This window comes from Rattus norvegicus, chromosome 15, assembly GCF_036323735.1.
Source record: "Rattus norvegicus strain BN/NHsdMcwi chromosome 15, GRCr8, whole genome shotgun sequence".
In the NCBI taxonomy this organism is placed as follows: domain Eukaryota; kingdom Metazoa; phylum Chordata; class Mammalia; order Rodentia; family Muridae; genus Rattus; species Rattus norvegicus.
In genome coordinates, this window is record NC_086033.1 from 43,212,783 (window position 1) to 43,237,145 (window position 24,363).

Genomic DNA, 24,363 nt, shown 5'->3' on the forward strand with positions numbered 1-24,363 from the left:
GGTGGATGATTACAATGAGTAAAAAAACTGCATGTTCCCTAATGCCTTTACATGATTAAATGTTTCACGTAATACAGATAAAAAAACAAATAATTCCCAAGAGCCCACGTGCAGTCGTATCTAAGCAACTTGTTATAGATTAACGAAGTGTAAGCAAGCAAGCAAGATATTGCTTTCTCCCCCAGTTTCTCTTACTGGCAGGCTGCAATTTGTAGTTACAGAGAAGGGATCAATCATTTTATTATTTCTCTTAAAAAGAGATCTTATAAAAACATTTTAAAAGAATCACAAATCTAAACTTTTATATAAAAACAAATGGTCACTGCTACTTTAAACCGTCAGGGTGCACATCTACCAGCTAACAATCATATCAGGAAGCCGAGGGCAAAAATGGGTACAAGAAAGGAATCATTGCCTTGATCACCAGACCAGCCTTAGCAAGAAAGGCGTGCTATCTAGTATTAGTTGGGCTGCCATTGTTTTTGTTCCCTGACCTCACAAAAATCCCTGGCTCAACTATCAAGGGTGTGACTTTCTGAACTTTAAATTGTTCTCCAAGATTTTCTGCATCAAAGCCACTAGCGAACAATATTAACCTAACTTTACTAACCGTCCACATCTCCAAATTCTTTCTAGGGGTGGTGGACGTCACTAACATCTCCATCTCTAAGTTCTCTCTGGGGGTGGTGGTTCAATCATAAACCTACTGCAGCAGCCATACTGGAAAAAGACCAATCACTGTTATTGTAGGTGCTAACGACACTGCCCAGGAGGGACTGGAAACCTTCATACAATTCATCTATTAGGAGAGGAGTGATGACTTTGGGGGGTGGGGGTGGGGAGATGGCGACAAGCAGAATCAAACTCCACAACAGCACAAGGTCCTCAGAACGCATAGTCTTCAGTGCTCTGCCTCTCCAAGGCACACCCATCGTGCTTGTGCTGACTGGTGGGCTGCATTCCATGAGTTCTAAAGCTGTTTGCTGTTCCTCTCACACAAGCCTCCACAGTAATCTAAATAGTTTATTCTTAGACAAAAGGCTCAGGCGATGGCTGGATCCAGAGGCATTAAAGGAGTGAAATGTGTTCTGTTCAGGCCCAATGAGGTGCCACCCCAGTGTATAGAGGACACTAGAGCCTAGGTAAACCACCCATGGGAAATTGCTGGTAACTGCTCAATGGTTTTCACATCCCAGAGACACACTGGTCTGAAGCATTGGTCTTGGTTGGTTGGTTGGTTTGGTTATGATTTTGTCTCACTGTGTCTCTCTGACTGGGAAGCAGGATAACCTCAGACTTACTGTGATCCTCCTGCCTCTGCCTCTCAGATGCTGGGATTACAGGCACAGACCCTCAGGCCCTGTTTGATTTGATTTTCAAAGCAGCCTCTTTCTGGATGCTCTCATGCTTTTATATAAATCCCTTTTATCTCTCGCCAGTTGTCAGGAAGCCGACAGGAGCTTAGCCCATCCCACAGTCTAAGCAGCAACAAGGTGAGTTAACACTTAGCTCCTCGCCTCTTTTCTCTTTTCAAACCTCTGTACTTGCATATGTCTGAACTCTTTGTACACACCTTGGTTTTGTGATGTTTATTGGGGAAAGCTCCACACTGGTTGATCCTGCTGTTGAGATCCACTAACACCCTTTTACTAGAGTTGAAATGTTTGGTCTTGCTAAAAATTATCTTTCTGTTTATAATATTCCATTTACTTATGAAGAAGAAACCTCAAATTTTATTTATAATAGTAAAGCTATGGTAATGTAGAAAACTTAAAAGAAATAAAAATATTTATAATTATTGTTTGTTAGAAAAAATGTGTAAATCCCAGTAACAGCTTTATGCAAATAGAAACTCACTATTGTTTACTTAAAAAGGTCAGCACTTCTTGCAGCTGCCTGATCTGGGCGCTACTCCTCATAGTCTTTTTTGTCACTCTGAGGTACCTGACTAAGTGTCAGTGCTCTGCTGTCAGAATGACCCTAGTGTAGATTGGGAGTTTGCATGGTCATAGTGGCAGGGTGATGTGAGTGGCTACTTCAGAATGACTCGGGTATTTTGGCTGGTTGATGATAATTGTTAAGGCTGAGTGGTGTTCATGAGACTATTTCTAGTTTTGTTAATTATTCTGTATTTGTGTTTGACATTTTCTTTATGGAAACATAAGAAACAATGAAGAGGAAGTTAAAATGACTAAGACTCATTTTAAACTCAGACTGTTACCATGCCTGAAAACATAACCAAGCCCACAGGTGAAATCACACAAGGGCACATGTACACTCAGACAAAGTGGAGCTCAGTGAGCGAGTGGTGTGGATGGGCGTGGACAGGTTCTTCCAAAGGAAGGAAGCAGAGCTTTTGGGAACTTGGTTGTGTGATGATTTTTAAGTGTGATTATAGGAGTTATTAAGGGAAAGATATGTAATAGGAAAGAAAAAGCCTACTTTGTGTGTTCGGGGGAGGTGCGTTTAACTCAAACCCTCAGTTACAAGTTCCTTGTAAGAAGTGGCTGAGATTTTGCTTTTCTGTCTCCTCATACTTTCCTTATTGTAAAATTGAGACCAAGCTTCCTTTGCAGCAGTAGAGAGGATGAAGGGACATTCATATACTCCAGGCTGAGGCAGATGAGTAAGAATCACAAATAAGGGGCATACACGTGCTCTCCACACATCCTGCAAGGGCTGCAGTGAGGTAGTGGCCATGTGCGGAACCCCAGGAGTGACCCATGTGCACATAGGCAAGTGAAGAGCTGGACTTTACATTTTGGATAGAAGCCCCTGTGTCATTATAGGTACAGGGTGAACAGTCTTGTCCAGAGCAGAGTAGGGTGAAGCCCAGGAAGTAGGGGCCTTGTTTGGAAATCCTGAGTCAATACATGCTGATGCCTTGGTGTGTGTGTGTGTGGGGGGGGTGCTGTGGTGTGTAGAGTACTCCAGAGTGCTGTATGCAGCTATCCGTGTGAAGAGGGAATGCTTATATGGATAGGAAAGACGATGGAGGGGAAAGAGATGTCCTTGGGAAGGAATAGAAAAGTCAGTTACACCAAAGAGATGGATTCTGGGATCCTCTGGGCAGGAAGAAATGTATGGGGAAGGAGAGGAGTAGGTGCCATTCAGTCTTTGTGACAGAGTAGATTACAAAGGAGCAGGCCGTGGGAGCAGCAGGTGAAGCTGTGGGGGTGTATGTACATGTGTGTGCAGAGAGCAGGAGGCAGATAGATCATGTTAGACCTCGGACTGAGGACCAGTAGGGTTGCTTGGGGATAGTACTGGTTGGCTGCACCTTTCCAGGCCATTTCTGCTGAGCATTGGAGAGTTCAGACTGAGTCTCTAGCAGTCTGTGTTTGCTGTATTGCTTGAGGTGAATGAACATTAAATGTTTTTGTTACTGTCCTAGCAGCTTCTCTTTTCTGTCCTAGATTTCTTGGGGTTCATGATTAATTTGGAAAAAATGGTGATGTTGTTTCCAGATGCTCAGATCTGGCTTGTGTGATGGTTCTGTCTTGGTGACTTGGTCTTTTAGTCTTTCCTCTAGACCACAGAGAGCTGAGCCTGTTGCCTGGGGCTTCGTACAGTTTACTCTCAATCTGTCTGTGTCTGTCTGTCTATCTGTCTGTCTGTCTGTCTGTCTGTGTCTGTCTCTCTCCCTCTCCCTCATTCTCTCCCTCTCTTGGCTATAAGCAGCATGTGAGTACCACCTTAGGCTGTTGCTTTTGCCCCTGGGCCAGGAGGAGAACTGCTTTGTCACAGATGCTTGTGGGTAGGACAGGCAGATGGCAGTGGACAAGAATATTACAGACCACGTGAATGGAGTACAGACCACCAGATAGCCCCGCATTTCCTGTGCAGGGAGGGCCTAAAGCAATGCACTGTAAGAGATCATCAGCTCACTAATGCACGTCATATCTTCTCACTAGTGAGAAAAAAATCGTATTTCTCTCAGAATCAGGGAAGAGGATTCAACCCTGTAGCCTGCTAAGGACATTGCCTGTATCATTTCAAATGTGTAAAACGAGTTGTGAACATCTATAGGAGAGTTCTTTAAGATGGCCAGTGTTTAAAAGGTCAGAGGACCTGTCAAACCCTTAACCACAGCTGTGCCTACAGTGACTCTACATAGGTACTCAAGTACCCCTGACAGGGGCAGAGGAAACCAGTTGTATACCTGTGCTGTGCTTAAGCACTACTCACATGCACATGCACACAGATAGGCACTTGGGCAGAAATGCTCCGTCTTGATTTCCCTACAAGGAAGTATTTAATGTCCAGGGAGTTAGTCCTACAGATTTCAACCCAGACTTGGTGATGCTAAAATTACTAGAAAATGTATTTTGAAATCATCAAAAATAATGCTCATGTTAGTTGTGTCTGTCTTGTAGGCATTCATGGAGTCAGCTCTTGTTTTCTCTTAATCCATTTGCTGCTCTCAGCTCTGCTACAGATCAGCATTGTAGGGTTATGCTGTAAATGAGCACTATAGGCTAGAGTGTGAAGTGTTTTCTTTCAGGCATCATAGGCTAGCCAGAGCACTATGGTTTGTCAAAGAACACAGAGAGTCCACTAGCCAGTCCACTAGTCTTTCTTCCCCTGTTGTGGTCTCATGAGAGTAGATTTCATCTTGGTGTTTTTGCTTACAGTTATGGGGTGTTTTGCCTCTGTTTTAGAGACATTTTTAATAGATGCAATGAAAACGGATTCTTTATACTGTCTTCTAGTGGCTATCCGATGCAGAATTAATTTCAGCTTGTTGCTGGCTTTGATAGTGTATTGAGGACAAGGACAGCTGTCAAGTCTGTTGTCATTCCTAAAGCCGTTTTAAAGATGACATTTGTAGTAAATTAGTAAAGCAGTGTTGTCCTCTGAAGTGGTTTCATTGTCTGGTGCTTTTTGAGGACCTCATAGGTGCCAGGGAAGGGCACTACTATTGAGCTGTATTCCTAGCCCTCCTCAAAAGCTCTTGACAAAGTTCAGGTCAGCTGGTGTCTGGAGCAGGGTGGAGCTCACACAGCTTCCTGGAACTGCTGTCAGCTCTGCTTTGGGTCAGAGATGCCAAGCATGAGTCACTCTTCAGCTGCATCAGAGCTGCCTGTGGGCTGGAAATGACACGGGCACATCTTTTTATTTACTTTTTTGCCACTTTCTTGATCAAAGTCAGTCTTTTACAGAAAGCCAAAAAAATGATATTTGGTAGAAGAGCGGAGGCTGATGGGAAGACCACTGGTGGACATAGAGTCTCTAAGGACCTCCTAGACTTGCTGGATTGGCTGTGCTTCTGAGTCTGGGCCCCTCTTAAAATCTTGGAAGGGTTTATTTTGTTTTTTGAGTTCTGCTTCTTAGAACAAATAGTCTCTGTGTGTGGATCCAAATGACCCCAGAGTCTTTTCCAGTCTCTCCATGGCAGAGTCTGAAGCTCAGCGTGGGAGCAGACATTGGGACTAGACTAGTCAGTCTTCAGGAGGTACCCTGTGGTGCCGGTGTGCATGGCTATGGCAGAAGTAAGGAGGTGTCATGCCTTTTCTCCTTTAGGTCTGAGCTGTTTTAGAGAGCTCAGAAAATTCCAGAGCAAAAATCTCTACCCACAGTCCCAAGTTCATTCCCTCTGAAGTACATTTAACTGGTGGCTGCTTTGTTTTGTTGTTGGTTCTATTCTCTTCCCCAGCATTTCAGTAAAGGGAGAAACTAGCATAGCTAGGCAGGCCCAGTTTATTGCAAAGTCAGCACTTGTCCTGTCCCAACACGGGGTGGGGGGGGGCACACAATCGTGGGCAGACCTATCCTGGATGCTCCGTTCATCTCTGGTGAGCTGGTAGGGGGAGGAGAACCACATGGTGGGAGATTCCTGTGCCTCTAGGGACTGGCAGAAGAGGGGGTGGGGGGGCCCATCTTGCTCCTCTTCAGGTCTGTCCCTAGGATGCAGAGCCAAATGTGCCAGGGTACTCAGATCCTGAGCAGGGCAGTGAGGCTGGGAACAAGTGACTGAGGTTCCGTCTGCCCTGACTACAGGGACCTGTGCTGGGTGCTGTGACAGTCTCTCCATCTGCCATTAATTCACAGGCCTGCAGTGCGTGTAGGCAGACCTGCCATTTATTTATACTCAGAGTCTCCGGGTGTGGGGCCGGAAGACCCACTGCTCTTGTTCAGCCTCCAGGGGACATTGTGCACTGGGTGCCAGGGGAGCCCTGATTGTGCCCCAGGGAAGGGACACCTCCTTCAGCTGTTACTGGACAACTCTGTCACACAGCTTGGATGCTAAGTGCATCGCAGATGCTCAGTTTCCTAAGATACACAGTGTGGTTGTGTCAGCCTCCAGACAAGAAAGCTAAGATATTAGAGTAAATGTACTCTGTACTGAAGGAGGATGTCTTCAGAGCAACCTTGTATGAACTTGACATCACCAGCAGACATTTCAACATTCCTTCCACTGAGACTCCTGAAACTCCTGACCTTAGTGTTCAGACACTGACCGTGACACCCCAAGGCACCAAAGTGGGCAGCATCCCAAGAAGGATAACTAAGTTAGAACACAAAAAATTAAGAATAAAAATTAACAGAAGACTAAAATCTGTAAACAAGTGTGTTATCCATAGGAGTGTCGTTGCCCCGCTGGAACTGTGTTTTGTATTGCCCCATCATGTGCCTGGAGTCTGTTTCCTGAGGGCTGAGAGAGAACATCAGTGTTGTGTTGTTTTGTTTTAATGCCGTCAAGTGCTGAGAGTTCTCAGTGGCGAACATGATTCAGATCACTTAGAGTTTATTGAATCTCATGATCAGTTCTTAGGTTGCTGCTAAAAGCAATAGATTTTCACTCCATGTAGGAAGCTGTGGGGCTGTCACCTCACTGTTGAGCCTCCCAGGACACAGATTTCCACCCTGCTTCTCAGCAGCCCCCAGAAATCCTGGTTAACCCCTGGGTCCTTTGACTGTAGAATGCTCAGTTAAACTGATATTAAAACTGTTACTTAAACCTCAGTGAGAAAGACCTGAGTTATCATAGGATGAAAGGAAGCTTAAGGTCTGCTCACAACTTGGGGCTTGGCACCATGCTACTTTCTGAACTGTGGGAAGAGGAGCGCCGCCTGGTCGTCACCCCCCTCCCCCTAATACATGGGCTCCAGTTGAGACAGGTATGAGGGTGTCATCTGCAGCCACAGGAGCATTTATTTCTAAAGGCCTGCGTTGAGGAGGTGGCAAGATGCAGTAGAGTTTGGGATGACTTGATGGCAGCCACAGGTTGTGAAGTGAAGAGGAGTCTGCAGTAAATACTCATCTGTGAGGGGACACAGCCCCGTAAGCACGTGGCAAGCACGAGGAAGAGTGATGCAGTCAGACTTCCATCGCAGAGAATAGCCGCTGTAGCAATGCTAGTAGGCCTTTTCTGGAGTATTGTATAATTTTTTAAAAAATAAACTTCTTAATTTGAAACAAAATGACTTGCTTTTATCCCTATGCTTAATAGGGTCGGTGGGAAAGTCAGCAGGATGTGTCTCAAACACTAGTTTCCAGAGGAATAGCTTCAGGTCCTCCAGCTCTCTCTGTTTCACCCCAAAATAACCAGTCTCCTGATCCTGGTAAGTTTTTTTCATCTGCCAATCACTGCCATGAAATCTGAGTATCTTTCAGGAAAAGGTTAAATCAGGATGTCCTGCTAGGTCCTCAGGCTATTCCTGTCCATCAGAATGTCACCTTTTCTTAGCCTGTTGGGTGGGTGGCATCAGGTTGGAAGGGTGTTTTTACCACCCTGTATTCCTCTGATAGATTACCCGTGACCCCCTTGTCTTATTCATGTTCTGCGTATTTGTTAATACTTCCTGTCCATATGTGGTCCACAAAGACCTTTAGCTTTCACACCCTCACATCTGTCAAGTTTTGGTATCAAGCTTGTGTTGGCCTCACACAGTGCTTTGGAAAGTGGTTCTTTCTTTTTTGCATGTGTTTCTGTATGATTGGTAATATATACTCCTTAAATATTTGACAGGATTACCTAATGATGCTGTTTGAGGCTGGCATTTTCTTGGTGGAGAAGATTTTGAATCATGACTTTTGTGTTCCTTATCAGGCTGCTTCCTAAGTCTTAATTTTCAAAAAGTCTTTAATATTGACTAGGTTATTGTTTATTCTTATAAATGTCACAGTATTTACTCTAACTGTTCTTTTAAGATTCATAGCCAGGTGTGGGGTGCATATCTTTCATCCCAGCACTGGGGAGGTAGATCAGGAGGATCCCCATGAGTTAAAGACCAGCTTGGTGTATGCAGTGAGAACCTGTCTTGAAAACAAACCTTCAAAACACTACAAGTGAGCACGAAGACCCAAGCACACAAAACAGAGTTCTCCTTCCTCTAGAAAAGAAGTTAGTCCTTGTTTTAGCTATTGACAAAGAGTGACAGGCACTGGCAGGAGCCATGCACATGAGGGCATCATAGTTGCTTTAGTTACTGCTGTTTAAATTGGTAGGTGCCAGCTGTGATAATCTTTTTCTGCTAATGATTTGGGGTGTCCGTAGTAGTTTATATTGCTGGGTTTGCTTACAAACGACTCTTGGCAAATGCACAGCAGAAGTTATGTGCCTCTGTTTTCATTTCATCCCGACAGGACTGAACCCAGCCTCTTACTTGAACCCAGTGAAGTCCCTGGTGCCACAGATGCCAAAGCTGCTGAAGTCTCTCTTCCCTGACAGAAGGGGCAGACACTCATCTCCTCTTGTACAGCAGGTGAGGCAGCCTCAGTGAGTGTTTCCCTGAGATGCCGCCGTGCCGGCACTGTGTTGCTGTTCTGAAACTGGAGGTAGAGGGCATGTGAGCCAGCTTCTAACTCTAGGGGAGCCTGTGATAATGGCTCCTCCCTCTTCAGATAGCCGAGCTGTTTGCACATATCGACACCCCATCCTTTCTGCTCTAAAACAAGAACTGCCAAGTCTGCTACTAACGTGATTCATGGTGCTATCACTTAGTACGACAGTTGTCACATTTATGAGGGTGCACTTAGTATTGTTTGTGTTGCCAAGGAGAAAATGTAATTCTATTTTTAATTCTTGAGTTCACTTTTCAAACACTCTTCCATCATGCTTCACCCCACCCCCTTCCTCAGTGGACAATCAGTTCTTTGACTCAAAGTAGTCACTTGCCTTCCTTCTGTTTTAAAAACTTTGTCTATCAATGAGCATTAGAGAAAATGTTCTAGGATTTTCCAAACAACCAAGAAGCTTCTTTTATACGGTGGTGAAAGGTTCACACTTGGAGACGCAGTATGTAGTTGTGTAGACTTTAGCTCAACAGAAATTGTTAAGTGAGGTTTATTTATACTCATTCAGAAACACAAACCACGCAGGTACAGCTGGCGGAGTGGGTCTTCACATTAGCTCCTCCACATTTCAAAAGTCCCAGTGTCAGGAAAGTAGGTCAGTAGCTGTCGGAGGCTTGTGTGAAGGCATCTTCAGGAGAGATGGTTTTGGGGCCAATAAGCTGTCCTGTCTGTAGAGAGAGCTTCCTGTCCAGTGTGATATCAGTTTGCACATCAGCACACAGAGCAGTTGGCACAGTGAAACACAGCAATTTTGATAATTTTTAAATTACACCTAGCTAGGCAGGTCAAAGGTCATTTGACAGTTATTGAGATGTGTCTGTGAATGGAAGGCTCAGGCAGACTTTGACAGTGGCTTGTCACTGTGCACGCTATGCTGCTTTAACTGGTCATTGTTTCATCAAGTATGATGTGAAGGTCTATCTGAATTACTAAAGTAGATGTAAAGAAATTGCCCTTCCCCAGTCTGCCCTGGTGGCCCACAGCCCACATGACAGCCACCATATCTTCTGCTTTTTGTAAGCACCATGGTGACCTTACACGGAGTTTGATGACCATGGTTTCTCGGCTGCTCTTCATTGCAGGCAGTTGTCTAGATGGAGGGGAAACGGAGTCAGGTTGAAGGCGAGCAAGTTCTCAGCGAGCAAGTCAAAGCCCTGAGTGCATAGGAGAGTTCCTGTGTGCTCACTGTATGTGCTGAGACCCTGAGCTTTGGTGAGGAGAGGAATAGCAGCCGGGTAGACACAAAGCCGGATGGGGACAGAAAGGTGTCCTGCCGTGTCCAGGTGACAAGACATCTATGGAAATACAAATTAACACTGGGTTTAGTGACAGTGCCTTGTGGTGTAGCTAAAACATTAGAAGTGATTTGTGAAAACACCTCCCTGGGGCGGGTGTCTCCATATCTTCAAGGTTGCAGGCTCTGTCCTTATCTGCATAAAACCATAAGACTTGTATCACCAACAGCATGCCCTTCTTGGTGGCCTGTCCTAGGCTGGGTGTCCAGGTCCCTTCCTGGCCCTCTCTGTTTATCCACATTTAACCAGCTCTTCCCCTGGGTAGCTCACTTCATTCCTTTCTTTAGCTGTTCATATGATATACATTAGCCCATGTTTGGAAACCTTCTGGAAATGAAAGCAAGGTCTGCATTCTTGCTGAGGCTTATAGCACCCTCCAGGAGTGAGCGGCCTCCTTTAGTCTGTGTATGCTCCCTACCAGGTCCCCACGAGCACACGAGCACATGCCATTCAGCTTGAGTGCCTGCCTCTTCTTCCAGTGCTGCAGGCACTGTTTCTCCTGCTTTGGTTTAGAGCCATGCTGTCATGGAGGTCACTCTGTGGAAGCACAGCTAAGTGCCCCCAGCCCTCTCTATGAGTCAGATAAAAATAGCACACTGCCTCCCACCAGATACACATGTCTTTTTCTTGGGAATTTCTATGTTTCTGTTTGCTGACCATCTCCCTCTGGAATATAACTCTAGCGAACAGGGCTCATTTGCCCTGAATCATCCTCATAAGCTGGAGACACAAAGTTGTCTCACTGTCTCTTTGTATACAGATGGCAGATGTGGCCCCGTATGGACCTCTGTCACATGTGTAGGAAGCACTGTTTGTGAGTTAGCGGTGAGACAGGCACAACTGAGTGGGGTCTTGAGGTGTCAAGATGTTTGTGGACCTTCTCTCCTAGGTGGATGGGCAAGCCCTTAAAACAAATTCCTGACACCCTGATTTCCCCCTTGGGTTACCCAAAATGCACTCCTTCATCTGCTCCTCCATCCAACCCCTGAGCTACTACTTTCCCTGACTGTCTGCTGAAGGTCTGTGGGATGGAAATTCTAATTGTAAGTGACAGCGTCAACATTAGTTTTCTTGCAACTCGAAATGTGCTCTGTGCTGCTGCTCCCTGGTGTGCATGCTTGGGTGGGGTTTCAGTGCCAGTGGGAGATGGAGATGAATGGCCTTCGAGCCTGGCTCCTGTATGTTCCTCTTTCCACTTCCCCATTCTCTTGGAATTCTGATTGTATACTTGGGGGTGGGATTTTGACTTAAAAAAAAATCCTTCCTTGTGGTTTCTCCAAAAGCTGGGTCATCTTTTTTGTGTGGCCTTGGCCTCTGCTGGTGGAAGCCAGGGCAAAAGTGGTCCGTGTTCTTGAAGGCCTACCCAGTCTCAGCAGTTCTGGGTTAGTCTGCCTGCTGCTTGTTGGGAATACTTTCACAAGCCTTCATCTTTGTTTTGTCTTGTAGGGGCCCATGGGGGAATGGGTGGGCTAGTAATGTCTTGAACTTGGCAACAGTGGAACTGACTTATCTCATTTAAATGATGCACCTGTACCAGAGTACCACTGTCTTAGTTTGGCTTAGTAATGCTGTACCAGGACCAAGAGCAAACTGAGGGAGTAAGGGTTTATCCGGTGTGCACTTCTGCCTTGTAGTCTATCACTGAAGGAAGTCAGGGCAGGAACTCAAGCAGAGCAGGGCCATGGAGGGTGCTGCTTACTGGCTTGTTCCACATGGCTTGCTCAACTTGCTTCCTCATAGAACCCAGGACCATCAGCCCAAGGATGACACCACCCACAATGGATTGGGCCCTCCCACATCAATCACTAAGAAAATGCCCTGGACTCAGTGCTTCTTACCCTGTGGGTTGAAACCCTTTTGGAGTAGATTGACCCTTTTCAGGTGTCACCTAAGACCATAGGAAAACACAGACATTTCCATTATGATTCATAACAGTAGCAGAATTACAGTTATGATGTAGCAACGAAAATTTTATGGTTGGGGTCCTTACAACATGAAGACCTATATTAAAGGGTCATGGCATTAGTAAGGTTGAGAACCACTGCATTGTAGGCTTGCGTATAGAGAGATTGATGGAAGCATTTTCTCAGTTTAGGCTCTTTTCTCTCTGACAACTCTCGCGTGTGTCAAGTTGATATAAAACTATCCAGCACAGCCACCGACTAGGAACAGTCCACAGTTCTACCTGACACCTCTGTTGGATTTTTTTGTTCTGTGTCCACCCTTTTCAGTGTAGTCCTTCTCTTTGCTATTGTATTAACTACAAAAATACACAAAAAACACTTAAATGGGGAACTTCAGGGTTCACTTCTAAATATTTTGTTTTAAAATTCCCATATTCTTTTTGAGTTTGTTTTTTTAAAGCTTATAATTTTGCTATCACCTGCATAGTTCTTAGTTATAGGGTATCAGTATTTGAGTCACAAACACAGTGTTGGGTGTATAAGGCCTAAGATAGAGGCCTGGTACTCTTTGGCTGTTAAGCATCTGGCCAGCATAATGTATCTCCACATTCATGGCTGCCACTCCATCTCCCCTTTTAAGGAGGACACGGTAGCATCATGAAGCTAAAGGGACTGCATACCAGTCTCCTGCTCTGTGTCACCAATCTGGCAAAAAGAACTCCATGATCAATGCCTGATGACCTTGCTTGCTGCCTGGCTCTGCCATTACTCTTGTTTAGGCGTCTGATGTTGGCAACAGTAGTTTAGCTAGGTGTGAGCCCTGAGGTTTTATGTGCTGTACTTAAGTAAGCAACAAACTGATGTTGAGAGGTTTAGACCCTGACCCAAGATGCAACCTAGAAAAAGTCCATGACTGAACATGCCGAAGAGGACCTATCCCAGCTCTGAGGACAGGAAGCATGGTCCAGTGTTAATGTTGCTGGGACTTAGAGACAGCAGATAGAGAGCAACACTACTTAGTTACTTCAGGCTTGTAATCTGAAGGGAAATAGAGATCCCGATTCAAGCCTGTATACCATGTTCAGGGACACAGGTCTGTCATTGGAACCCAACTCACACTTCTCTCTTAAGAGGAGAGGAATTGAACAACTTCCTTCATGATGATCACAGTTTAGTTTGGAAGATAACACTTCCTTTGAGACAGTTGCATCACTGAAAGGGTGGCATTATTTCAGAGAAAAATGAAATGCTCTACGAGGAAGGATTGAGGAGTGGGTTGTCTGACTCTTGGTATCCTGGTGCCCATACCTCAGGAGAAGAACGACAAGGTGGTTCTCTGAAGTGCTGCTACAGTGAACTGGGATTGGAATTAGCAGAGCATAGAGACAGCTGTGAGAGCCCAGTAACCATAGGCTGCTGCTCTCTACCACAACCCAGGTGCTGGCCATCCCTGGGTTTGAAAACAAGGTGTTTCCAAGAGGGGATGCTAACCCATGTGAGGCCCAGAGTCTCCTCACATTCCCATCATTCCCCTGGCAGGACAGATCAGTTGGGAGAGAATGCAGGTTTGTTGTGAGAGAATGAACATTGCCAAGAGCCCTCTCATCGGTGGCCTTGGTGTTTTCAGGCAGAAGCATTTTATTCTGTCCCTTATGCAGGGGCAGGGCAGGGCAGGGCAGGGCAGGGCATGGGCACTGGTAGGAAGAAGTTTGGTCGGCACTTCTGAGTCACAGAATGGCCCAGAGGCTTCTGGTTCCTGGCTTTGCAGTTCTTTTCTTTTGTGATGGAAGTCCCTAGTTCCTGTTTTACAAACAAGATTCTCATAACATAAGTTGTGTGTAGTCTTCTTTGTGCGAGTGTATTCATAAAGAGTTGGGCTTCTCATTTTCATGGCGAGCAGTTCTGGTTGTAATCAGTTTCTGTCTGAGTTCCAGAAATGCAAAGATACTGCATAGAAAGAGGTGGCAGCTGACAAGATTGCTGTCTTTGACCTTCCCAGGCACATTTAGTAACGAATCTGGGAAATAATGAACTACAATTAATGAAACCCGCACCCGTGTTCAAGTGTGTCTCTCAGACAGCACATACAGTAATTGAAAGGACTTCCTGCTCTCTAATTAGTCAGATTGAATTAATTTGCCATGATAGCTCTCTTCACGTGTCTGGAAGTCTGTCTTCCTAAAAAGTTGTGGTGTGCTTCAGAGTTTGAGATCCCAAGTGGCTGCATTGATTAGTGCAGGGAATGAAAGGGTTAAAGTCAGATTGGGTTGTGTGGCTATATTGTCTGTAGGCGCACCAGGCCACTGTCACTTAGTGCTGACTGACCTGTCGAGGAAACTCTGAGATATATGTGGGCTCAGCTCCCCCATCACACTTAGGGCCTTAGAGATTTACACAGCATGAGCTGAATAGGTTTCAGCTGAGTTTGATTAAAAATAAGTAATAGTGTTCATAGAATCACTGAATCAGGAAAGTATTTGAAGGAACCAGACAAACTAGAAAGAAGAAAGCCTCTTCAACCATATTTCCTTGTCCCTCTTGTTCTTGACCATGGGCAGGGAGATTGTGGGCTGCTTCAGAGTAGGGAGTTAGAAAGTCAAGTCCATGTGTTGGAATGCTTCTCCTATCTGGATCTGCAAGGAAGATTCCAGAAGGAAATGGGAGGACTATTCAAGAATGCATAAAGCCCTCACAGGGATTGCTGCATTTGTCAGAAATTTTGTCACCTCCTATAATGGACACTTGGATCCTGTGGTTGACAGAGCCATGTGGAAGACAGGGTAATGGTGCTTTAACCAGGACCTGTAATGATCAGCCCACCCCTTCCCCACATGTGGCCATGCAGAGAACATATGTGATCACCACCTTCATATATTTACCTCATGCTGGTGACAGAGTAATCTGAGGGCACTGTGCATGTCAGAACACCCACTTCTCCATTTGAAATAGAGCCACCAGACAGGTAAAAAGCTGGCTTAGACATGACTGACACTCTGTCCACACCAGCCTGACACACAGAGCATAAAGCAGAAGGCAGCTATGGGAACGTGGTAGATACCAGGCACTGAGGGTTTTAACGCTACCACAGCTTCAGATGCCCCTAGTGAGGCCAGAGCCTTCCCTGAGCATGCCTCTGCCCTCATTATAGGCACAGTCACTCCTCTATGAACATAGCTCTTAGACACAGGCCTCTGTTGATGAGCTTAGGGCGGAGGCTTGGTCCTCAGCAGTATGTGTGGCTGTTAGCAGCACTAGGCGCTACTCCTATCAGGCTTCTAATACCCTGCATCTAGGCTTACTTAGAATGTCCTCATATCATGAAGGTGAGATGTTGGTTGCTTCTGATTATTTGTAGCAAAAAGTAAAATTTATAACTCTTATAAAACTAATTTTTCCTATTTGGACCTAAATAGTTGATTAATATTTATTTAAATAAAAGCTGAATATTAATTTGGACACCATTTTGATCAAATTCAGGGTAGTAGGTAGCTGTTAGAAAAGGTTTATAAATATAAAAATTGTAGGTAAAAAATTCAATATTGTTTAAGTTTAAAGTAGTTAATGTTTACTTTGTCCAACTTCTCTTGTTCCCTTTACCCAGCTTTGTGCTAAAATTTACAAGGATTCCTCTTTTTCCTTTGTGCTGCTTGTTAAATGACTGGTGTATGTGTTTATTCCTTTAGAAAACACAAAGACAGCACTTATTGATGGCCTTCCAAGACTGGAGGCTAAGATGTTCCTTTTGAGTGTCACAGAGGCATAGTCAGTGCAGGGTCCCAGAAGGCACTGCCAAATGTTTGTGACATAGGGAAGGGAGTGGGCACTCATAAAGCCTGGGCAGATTTTTGAGGGTGAGCTGTGATCTCAGAAACGTTGCCAGGTTGTGGTGGTGCGTGTGGTCTGTTGGGTCTCAGCAGTGCTTAGCAGTGCCATACAGAGGCTCCTGTGCACGGCGGCCTCCGACTCAATGCAACCACAGTGCTTGCAGCAGTAGGCTATGCTCTCCAAGCCCCGGTTCTGGAGCAGGAAACAGATAATTATATTCCCCCTTCTCAAGGGACTTCTTAATATTTATGGTTGTGAAATACTTTGCAATAGTTTTTATTAATAGTTACCAGATGTGTCATAAGGATTAATGAATTTACAGTCTGCAGTGTTTAGAGCTCCTGAAATAGAGTCGATGTCTGTGCAGGGGATGTGGAAGAGTATTAAAATGCAAAGAGTTGAGCATGGAGAGTGGAGCTATTGGGTGTGAAGGAGCAGTGGCTCACATGAGGTCCAGTTTAGTTTGTATCTGGTACCTTACAGTGACTGCCGAATTCTCCTGTCTGTCCTTAAACTTGGGAGGCTTGAGGGCCCCTCCCCCATGTGTGGCTATACACACTTAGCTCCTCTCAGCCTAGGTAATACCTCTGCCTTCTTCAGCCTCCAGACATTCATTTCCCTCCTTGTTCCCGCTTCTTTCTCTTCCTATCCAAGTTTAGGCCCTCCGGAACTCTCCATGGAGCCACTGAAATAATGTCTTCATTGACCCCTCATACTGGTGTCTTCCCTTTCTAACCAGTCTCCCAAAGGAAGCATCATCCTCACTGTCCACACTTCAGAACAAGCAGGAGCTGATTGTGGCCACGAAAGACCTTTACACCTCTCCATCCCCCTCCAGTTTCACCACCACACTGCACTGAGCCTCTTCCCCTGCGGGGGCTGCTTAAGACCCCAGGGTAGCTACTCCTGAGGAGATAGCAGTTCCCCATCCCTGCCATTGCTGCTCAGGTTGGTCCCACACAGCCACTTGGTCTTATCCTTTCTCCCCTGAGTCCCCTCTGCCTTAGGACCTTCCAGTCAGGATCCACATCACACTCTTCATTTTAGTGATTTGGCTTACACATCTCTCCCCACAAACAGATCACCACTCCTTAATGAGAGAATTCAGATGGACACTGGGACCTGCTGAGTCTGGAGAGCAGTTTCATGCTGGAACCAGGGCTTGGTCTGTTTGTGCTCTCAGTTAATTTTTGCAGCGATTTTGTTAAGGAGCTGCTGAGTCATGAGGAAGAGTGTGAACAGGCTTCCATGCTCAGTATCATGTCAGCAAGTGTCCATGTTTGGTGGCTACTGTTCCCTCCTGCTAGGCTTCCTTTTTCTTTCTTTTTTAAAGATTTATTTATTTATATATATATGAGTACACCAGAAGAGGGCATAGGATCCCATGACAGATGGTTGTGAGCCACCATGTGGTTGCTGGGATTTGAACTCAGGACCTCTAGAAGAGCAGTCAGTGCTCTAACCACAGAGCCATCTCTCCAGGCCCCAGCTTCAACCTTTTTTTTTTTTTTTCATCTTTATTAACTTGGGTATTTCTTTTTTTTTTTTTTTTTTCACGTGGAGAGGTTTAATGAGAAGAAGAGTAGAAGGAGGGGGACCGTGAGCATGTGGAGGGAACGGGGGAGGGGAACGGGGAGAGCAGGGAGCAAGAGAAGAAAGAGAGGAGAACTTGGGTATTTCTTATATGCATTTTTTTTCTTTTTTTCGGAGCTGGGGACCAAACCCAGGGTCTTGGGCTTCCTAGGCAAGTGCTCTACCACTGAGCTAAATCCCCAACCCCAAGCTTCAACCTTTTATGCCCCACCCTAATGCCATCCATTTTCAGTCAGATGTAACTAAAGAATAGAACTTGCAGCCTGAGCCTGAGGAGGGAAAAACCTCTTACTGTCTTTACTAAGAAAATACCCTGCAAACCTTCCTTTGGGTCTGTGGAGAAAAGAACAGAGGCGGCATCAGATCTCTTGGACTTAAAGGTAGAGTGGCAGGCACACAGAAGACTGCTTCATTTCAGTGTCAGCTGATCTCAGTGAGGTCAGAGGTCAGAGGTCTGTCTGGGTGCTGGGAGAGGTGATGCTAAGGCACAAAAACTTTTTTTGTGGTAAGGCATGAAGGAGGTGGCTGGGGTCTTGGAGTTGAAGCTCTTCCAACCACATGGCAATAACGCTGCTGTTCTCGGACGCCCTCACTTGTTCATCCTGAGGCGCACGTGTTCTCCTCCCCTGCTGTCTAGCCCCCATGTTTGCAGGGTGAAATGTATATCCTTTCTCCACTCCAGTCCTTCCATCGCAGTCCTTTCTGCATTCTCCCCAGTACCTTCTCTGAGCTGTCCCAGTGCTGATTAGAATGGGCCTATGGTGGTACTTACTTCCTAACAGAAGCCCTGGTAGCTGTGGTGTCCCCTTTGCCCATATTTGTGTGTGTTATCTGCATTTGAGGAATGGTTGTCAGTCACGCCTAGGCTTGAAGACTCTGTGTACACAGTCGGAACTACTTGGAAATCTCAGGGCCTAGGATCCTAGGAACTAGGAGGAGATGGATGGAGGCTTATCCTGTTCAGGTTTTCACTGTCTTTGGTACATGTGGTCACTGATCAACTGGCCCTAATCCTCGGCTTTTCTTCCCCGGAGTCCTTCAGTAAATCCTTCAACCTTTCCAGGTCAGTGGGTGACATAGTCAGTAGAACTGTGGCCACCATTTGTCCCTCCAGCTGGACAGGGGAGGTGAAGCCCATGCTTGCTTACCCCTGCCTGTGGGTCGTTCTCTACTGCTGAGTGGCAGGAGCCGGAGAGGCAGAAATGGTAGACTTCTGGTTTCTTCCAGAGACCCTCACACTGTCGTCTGCCTCTGTGTCCCACTGCTGTTGAACTCACCGTAAGATGAATTTGGTTCCTGCTCCCTCCTGACTTCACGTTCTTACCCAGATTCTTATCATTCTTCTAACACTCCTTGACTATGTCTGTAAGTCAAGTCTTCTGCTATGGTGTTTCACCCCTTCTCAGGCTCTTCTCCCCTCACCTGTTCAGGTGCAGGATTTTTTTATTCCTAGAATGTCTATTTGACCTTCTGCTTCTTCCAGTTGGCATTGCTCTGGCTCTGGCTGCCCTCTGCTTGCTTTGCTCAGGAGTCAAGTTACCTCTCTTTCTTTTCCTAGCTCTGTTAGTTTCAGATGCCCAAGGCTGCCCAAGACTGCTCCTATGTCTGCCTGCTTGATGCTCCAGCCTCCCTTCTCAGTCCTGCAGCATGTTGTGGGCTCCAAGTGCTCCCTGGCTCAGGTCGACTCCCAGCTTCTGTTTTCTGTTTGAGTTACTTCATGTAAACACTTGTGCTCACAGTCCAGTATTTGTCAGCATGTGTCTGTGACCACAGAGAAGAAGCATGACAATTATATGTGTGTCTTGTCTCCTACTGGGGCCAGCCTCTCTTGTGTGGTGTAGAACCCTGATACCCTCAAGCCTAATTGGCAGGAGTGTGATGGAGTTCCTGAGAGTTGTGACGGTCTCCTTGTGGCTCCTGGCAGCTTTCTGCTCTGTGCTCCTCTTGGGCCCCTCACTCACGTACTTGTTTCCTCAGCCCGTGCCCCGAATCTTGGTGCAGCCTACTTTCTCAGATGCCCGGGCAACAAGGACAGAGGAGGTGAGTCACCGGGTTGGGGCTGTCCCCTTGCAGAGGTGGCCCTGACACTACCTAGGGTCCTTTCATCCATGCCTACCTTCCCCTCTCTGCTTCCCACTTATTAATTAGCTACAATGTAGGTCACTGCCTTCTCCTGCACAGGCTCCTTGTTACACTTTGCTATTTTCAACCTGCTAATCATATGATTGCTAAAGTTTTTGGTGCTTGACTGCTAATGTAGTCTGTGCTTTAATAGTCCACCGCTAGGCAGAGGGGGTTTCTATAAACAGAACTATCTTTTTCTTGTGAGCATTTGCTTAATTCTCAGTTTTACAGTTCATTCTGGTTCATGGTATCAGCGTGAAAAGACTAATGTTAGACTGGGAGAGAACTGTCTCGTAAGGTCTCCCACAGCCCAGTAGCGCTCACCATCCTGTGACCAGCAGGCCTCCCTCGTCCCAGCACACCTTCAGTCTTTAGAAGATGCCTCATCTTCGTAGGGAAAGTAATGTATTCAGACAATAGCAAATAGGGTGTGATGATTTGAGGGACAATTGACCCTTTAGGTAGTGCCCCATTTTGAAAAGTCCCTTTCTCTCCAATGCCTTACTGATGTCTTAGTGTTTCCAGGGTACCCCTTCCCTGGGAGCACTGTCCGTCATGTGGAGGGAGGCTCACAGCCGTGGGCATTCCACAGGCAGCAAATAGCAGTCAAGTGATTAGTTTCAGTTCCAGCCAAGTGGGTGCTGGGAAGGAGCCAGTGGAGGCTGCATCGTCTTTCCTTTTGCCGTTGTTAGTCTGCCTTCACTGAGCCTGGCTTGTCCCTTCCATGGGAGCATGCACAAGCCCTTCAACTTTCCTGGGCTCCACTGTAAAGGACTGTTGCTAGTACCCGCATCCCTCTCCCATCAGGGATTCAAGTGGGGCATCGGGACACCTGTCACCTGAGGTGTTCTTTGCCTCTCCTTTCAATGCCTTTCAGTGCCAGAGTGGCACTAGAGGTGCTGGGTGAGCATAGAAAGGCCACAGGTCATGTCCGGCTTCTCTTAGAGCTGTGTGTATTTCCCTGGCAATAGCTGACTAGCGTAGGAAAGAATAAATACAGCACGTCCAAGTTGTAGAAGAAAAATGATTGAAGGATCACCTAATCTTCCAGCATATTTATGGCGATGACAGTTATTGATCTGCTGGATTGAGTCACTTTTCAGGCAGAGCCCCATCACAAAAATGGGCTGTTAATCTCAAGAGGTACCGTGAATTCCCTCCCCCAGAAAGTGTGCCTTGTGGGCAATGAAGGCTTCTGGAAGGAAGCAGGAATATAAATGACAGTTCACGGGAAAATGCATGATTTATCAAACCGCTGAGTTAAGCCAAGTAACTGGAAGAGACTTATAGATCTTAGCTACTTCCCAGTTCAAATAAATCCTGTGTTTCAATGGAAAGTGGCCATCTATAGCATAAATATTGGGCTATATCTTTCTTTTTCTGCGCAGCCTTCCATCTTGTTCCCATTTCATCTTCTCCCTCCTTAGCACCGTGGGTTCAGAATTGGGAGGTAGTGCTTGGCCCCTCAGACAGCTTTAGTTATCTAAAAGAACATCCTGTGTTCACTTCTAAACACCAGGACTAGTGGGGGCCTGCCATCACTATGATATCCTGGCTTCGTGTCTGTGTCTTCTGTCTGGTAACTCAGACAGTGATGTGAAAGGCCACCGGCTCTGTCCTTGCTTAGTGATGATCCTTGGCCCATGTCCCAGAATCAGAGGCCCCCGGGCCTTGACATAACACCAGTAGTCAGAAAAGCAAGCTCCTAGAAAAAGAGCCCTAGCTATAGGCAGCCTGGTCCCTTCCTTGTCCCTGCCTCCCAGCCTGAGCACCAGCAGTGTCTGGGGTCAGCGCCTCGTGTGCCTGCACTGCGTGCTAAAGCACTTTCAGATTGTCTGGTGAGGTCATCCTTTGGATTTTGCCAGAGAAAAGTGCTTCTCTGCCCTCTTTAGTGCGTTTCAGTCTTCCTCTGAGGACAGTGGAGGGTGAGGGCATCTGCCTCCATGGGAACACATACTAGGGAAACCGTGATGGGCAGAGTGAGGTGTAGTGTGTGTCGCTTCCTCCTGTAGTGGGGGCCTGTGCATCACATTGTGATGCCCTCCTGTGCTCAGGTGCAGGGCTGAGCATCTCTGTAGAAAATTCGGATGCAGCAGGGTTTGTGCCATCACGCTCAGCCACTCCCAAACACAGATGTACAGCCTAGTGCTCACCTGACATTTGGTTCCAGGGCAAAGGCTAGCTCTGACTGTGTTTGCTTCCGGTATGTGATACCCACAGCCAGGAACAGCTCCTACCCAGGGTTCAGTGTAGATCTGGTAGCGCTAGCCCCATGGGCTTTGATTTGGTGGGAAGGCCTTTCCAACTGTCCTTAGTATGCCTTCTGTCTTTCTGTAGGCTCAGCAGGGCAGCCCTGGGCCTAGTGGGGCTTTGGAGTCTATGGTGAAGATGGCGGCCCCTACAGTAAAGATCTGCGACAAACCTGTCAGAGTGTCTTCCCCTCCATCTACCATGGTAGTTACTCAGCCCCAAGAAGGGCAGGATGGACCTCCCAGCCCCTTGAGCGAAGCTTCAAGTGGCTACTTCTCTCACAGTGTCTCCACTGCCACCCTGTCAGAAACGCTCACCTTAGGCCTGGACACCACAGGCCTCGGCAGCCAGACACCTGGATCCCCCCCTGCCCTGTGTCAGGTCACCCAAGAGCCTGAGCTGGCTTTCCTCTCCTGCACACAGAGCCATCCAACTGACCCAGAGGAGCCCCATATACCACCTGCAACTCCTACTCAAAGCACAGAGCTGGAGGTCCCCAGACCGCCTCTCCTTTCTGACCCCACACCTGCTGTGCCCACGTCTCCATTCAGAATCCGGAAAGTGCGGCCCTCAGAGCTTACATCCTTCACAGGCATGCTGGGGGGAGCCTCCTCTGGAGCACAGGAGGACCCAGTGGTTTCAGAAGACCCGAGCCATGCTAGGGGACAGACTCTAGGGAGGCTAGAAGTGACATCTGACTCTGAGGATGCCAGCGAAGTTCCTGAGTGGCTCAGAGAGGGAGAGTATGTTGTTGTGGGCACCAACAAGACGGGCATTGTAAGATATATTGGACCAACTGATTTCCAGGAGGGAACGTGGATTGGTGTGGAGCTGGACCTGCCTGCAGGTGAGTGGACTGTGGGTGCCCGTGCTGAACATGACCCTGCTGAACGTGGACTGGCAGGAAGGGAACATGGGATGTGCTGTGTACCCAGAGCACATCAGACTCCTTGAGCCTCCTGACCCTTCATAAAGCAGATGCTAGCTTATCTAAACTCTCAGAATCCATCAGCGCCCCACGATAGTCACTGAAAACTGCTATAGACAGTAGTATTTTAAATCTTTTTCACTTGAGACAGTGAGCAGCTGTGTGGCCCAGACTGGTTTGAACTGACTCGGGCCCAGTGACCCTTCAGCTGTTAGCCTATCACTCTCTGGGGCTACAGTTAGGTGCCAGCACACCCAGCATCTTTCTAAAGTTGCAGCAGCAGCTCTGCCTCAGACTGCATTCGGTGCTCTTGAGACTCTAGGATACTTAGTGACGGCTCTAGGGGAGGTGACAGGGTCCCAGACTGCATTCGGTGCTCTTGAGACTCTAGGATACTTAGTGACGGCTCTAGGGGAGGTGACAGGGTCCCAGACTGCATTCGGTGCTCTTGAGACTCTAGGATACTTAGTGATGGCTCTAGGGGAGGTGACAGGGTCCCAGACTCTTGAGTCTCAAGTCAGCCGGCAGAGCTCAGGGTGGTGAGGACGCAGGGAAGGCCCTGCAGGGAAGGAGCATGTGTTCGGACATCTCTGTAAATGTTTTCAGTGTTGTTTTATCCTTTAAGAGTAGGCTCCCCTTGGGACCAAGCACTAGGCCCTGTGGTCTGAACCAGCCTGTGGCCTCTTAGTCCCTTTTAACCCTTGTTGTAAACACAGAATGGTTTTGTTGGCTACCCTCCAACCTGGACCACATGGAGCATGCTTACTGTGCTACACTGCCATCCCTGGGATCTGTATTGTCTTATACTTGTCACCTCACAGGGAAATCTCATGTTCACTGGCAGCTGTGACCTGCTCAGCCTTGGGCTATAGTTAATCTGCTTTTTGTTCCCAAGTTTATGGGGCCCAGGATCTGGAGTTGGTGGCAAGGAAACTGCCTGGCTTCTTTCCTAACATGTGGCCAGCATCCCTGTGTGGCAGCACCATGGCCGCTCCTTCCTGTCTCTGACTGAGGAGCTCTGCTGTGTGGATGTCTTCATCGCTTCACCTAGGCTGCTCTGAATGTGGGCTGGGAATGGTGACATGGACTCAGGCCCCTCACTCCCTGAGTGTTGACCGTGTGAAGACAGCAGATGTTTTTCAGAATAGCAGCCCCATCACAGTGCCGCAGGGTCAGGTGTGAGCATCTTCTCCCATTTTGAGCACAGAGAGTACCTTGGTCTGAGCATGGGAGGGGGGAGAATGTCAAGGCTGAACTGGCAGGGGCAGGGCATCCTGGAGATGTGCAGCCCACCTGTTCCCTGCAAAGCAGCTGCTCAGGCTGCCACAGGGCAGACCTGGCTCCTCGCCTAGGCTCTGGGCACTCAGCCAGACCCAGCAGCTTGCTGGACTGCTGGGTAGACTCAAGCCGTAAGAGGGTGCCCTCAGAACTCAGCACTAGGCCCTGGGTCTCTCAACCAGCCGGTGGCCTCACCAGTCCATTTAGCCCTGGCTGCAGATATAGGCCAAAATGACACCCTTGTCTCTGAGCCGAGTGCTTCCTGTGAAGTCACTGTCTTTAAAAATAATCTGGCAGAGAATACCTTGAATACCTTGAATTGGAAGTGGTTCAAGATGTAGTAGAGGCTGGGAAAAACTTCAAATCT

The 24,363-nt window shown here is 47.1% G+C and overlaps 1 protein-coding gene across 2 annotated transcripts in view; it reads left to right on the top strand.

Moving 5' to 3' along the window:
- The window catches only part of Kif13b (kinesin family member 13B), a 157,661-nt gene that overhangs the window by 128,724 nt on the left and 4,574 nt on the right, over window positions 1-24,363 (top strand). The window contains exons 35-39 of one of the 2 annotated variants that reach the window (NM_001412036.1): window positions 1,440-1,493; window positions 7,454-7,565; window positions 8,590-8,708; window positions 19,394-19,456; window positions 21,878-22,637. In NM_001412036.1, the coding sequence (NP_001398965.1) occupies window positions 1,440-1,493; window positions 7,454-7,565; window positions 8,590-8,708; window positions 19,394-19,456; window positions 21,878-22,637 (1,108 nt within the window). The remainder of the gene's footprint in view (window positions 1-1,439; window positions 1,494-7,453; window positions 7,566-8,589; window positions 8,709-19,393; window positions 19,457-21,877; window positions 22,638-24,363) is intronic. The other variant, NM_001412035.1, reaches the window with a different exon arrangement.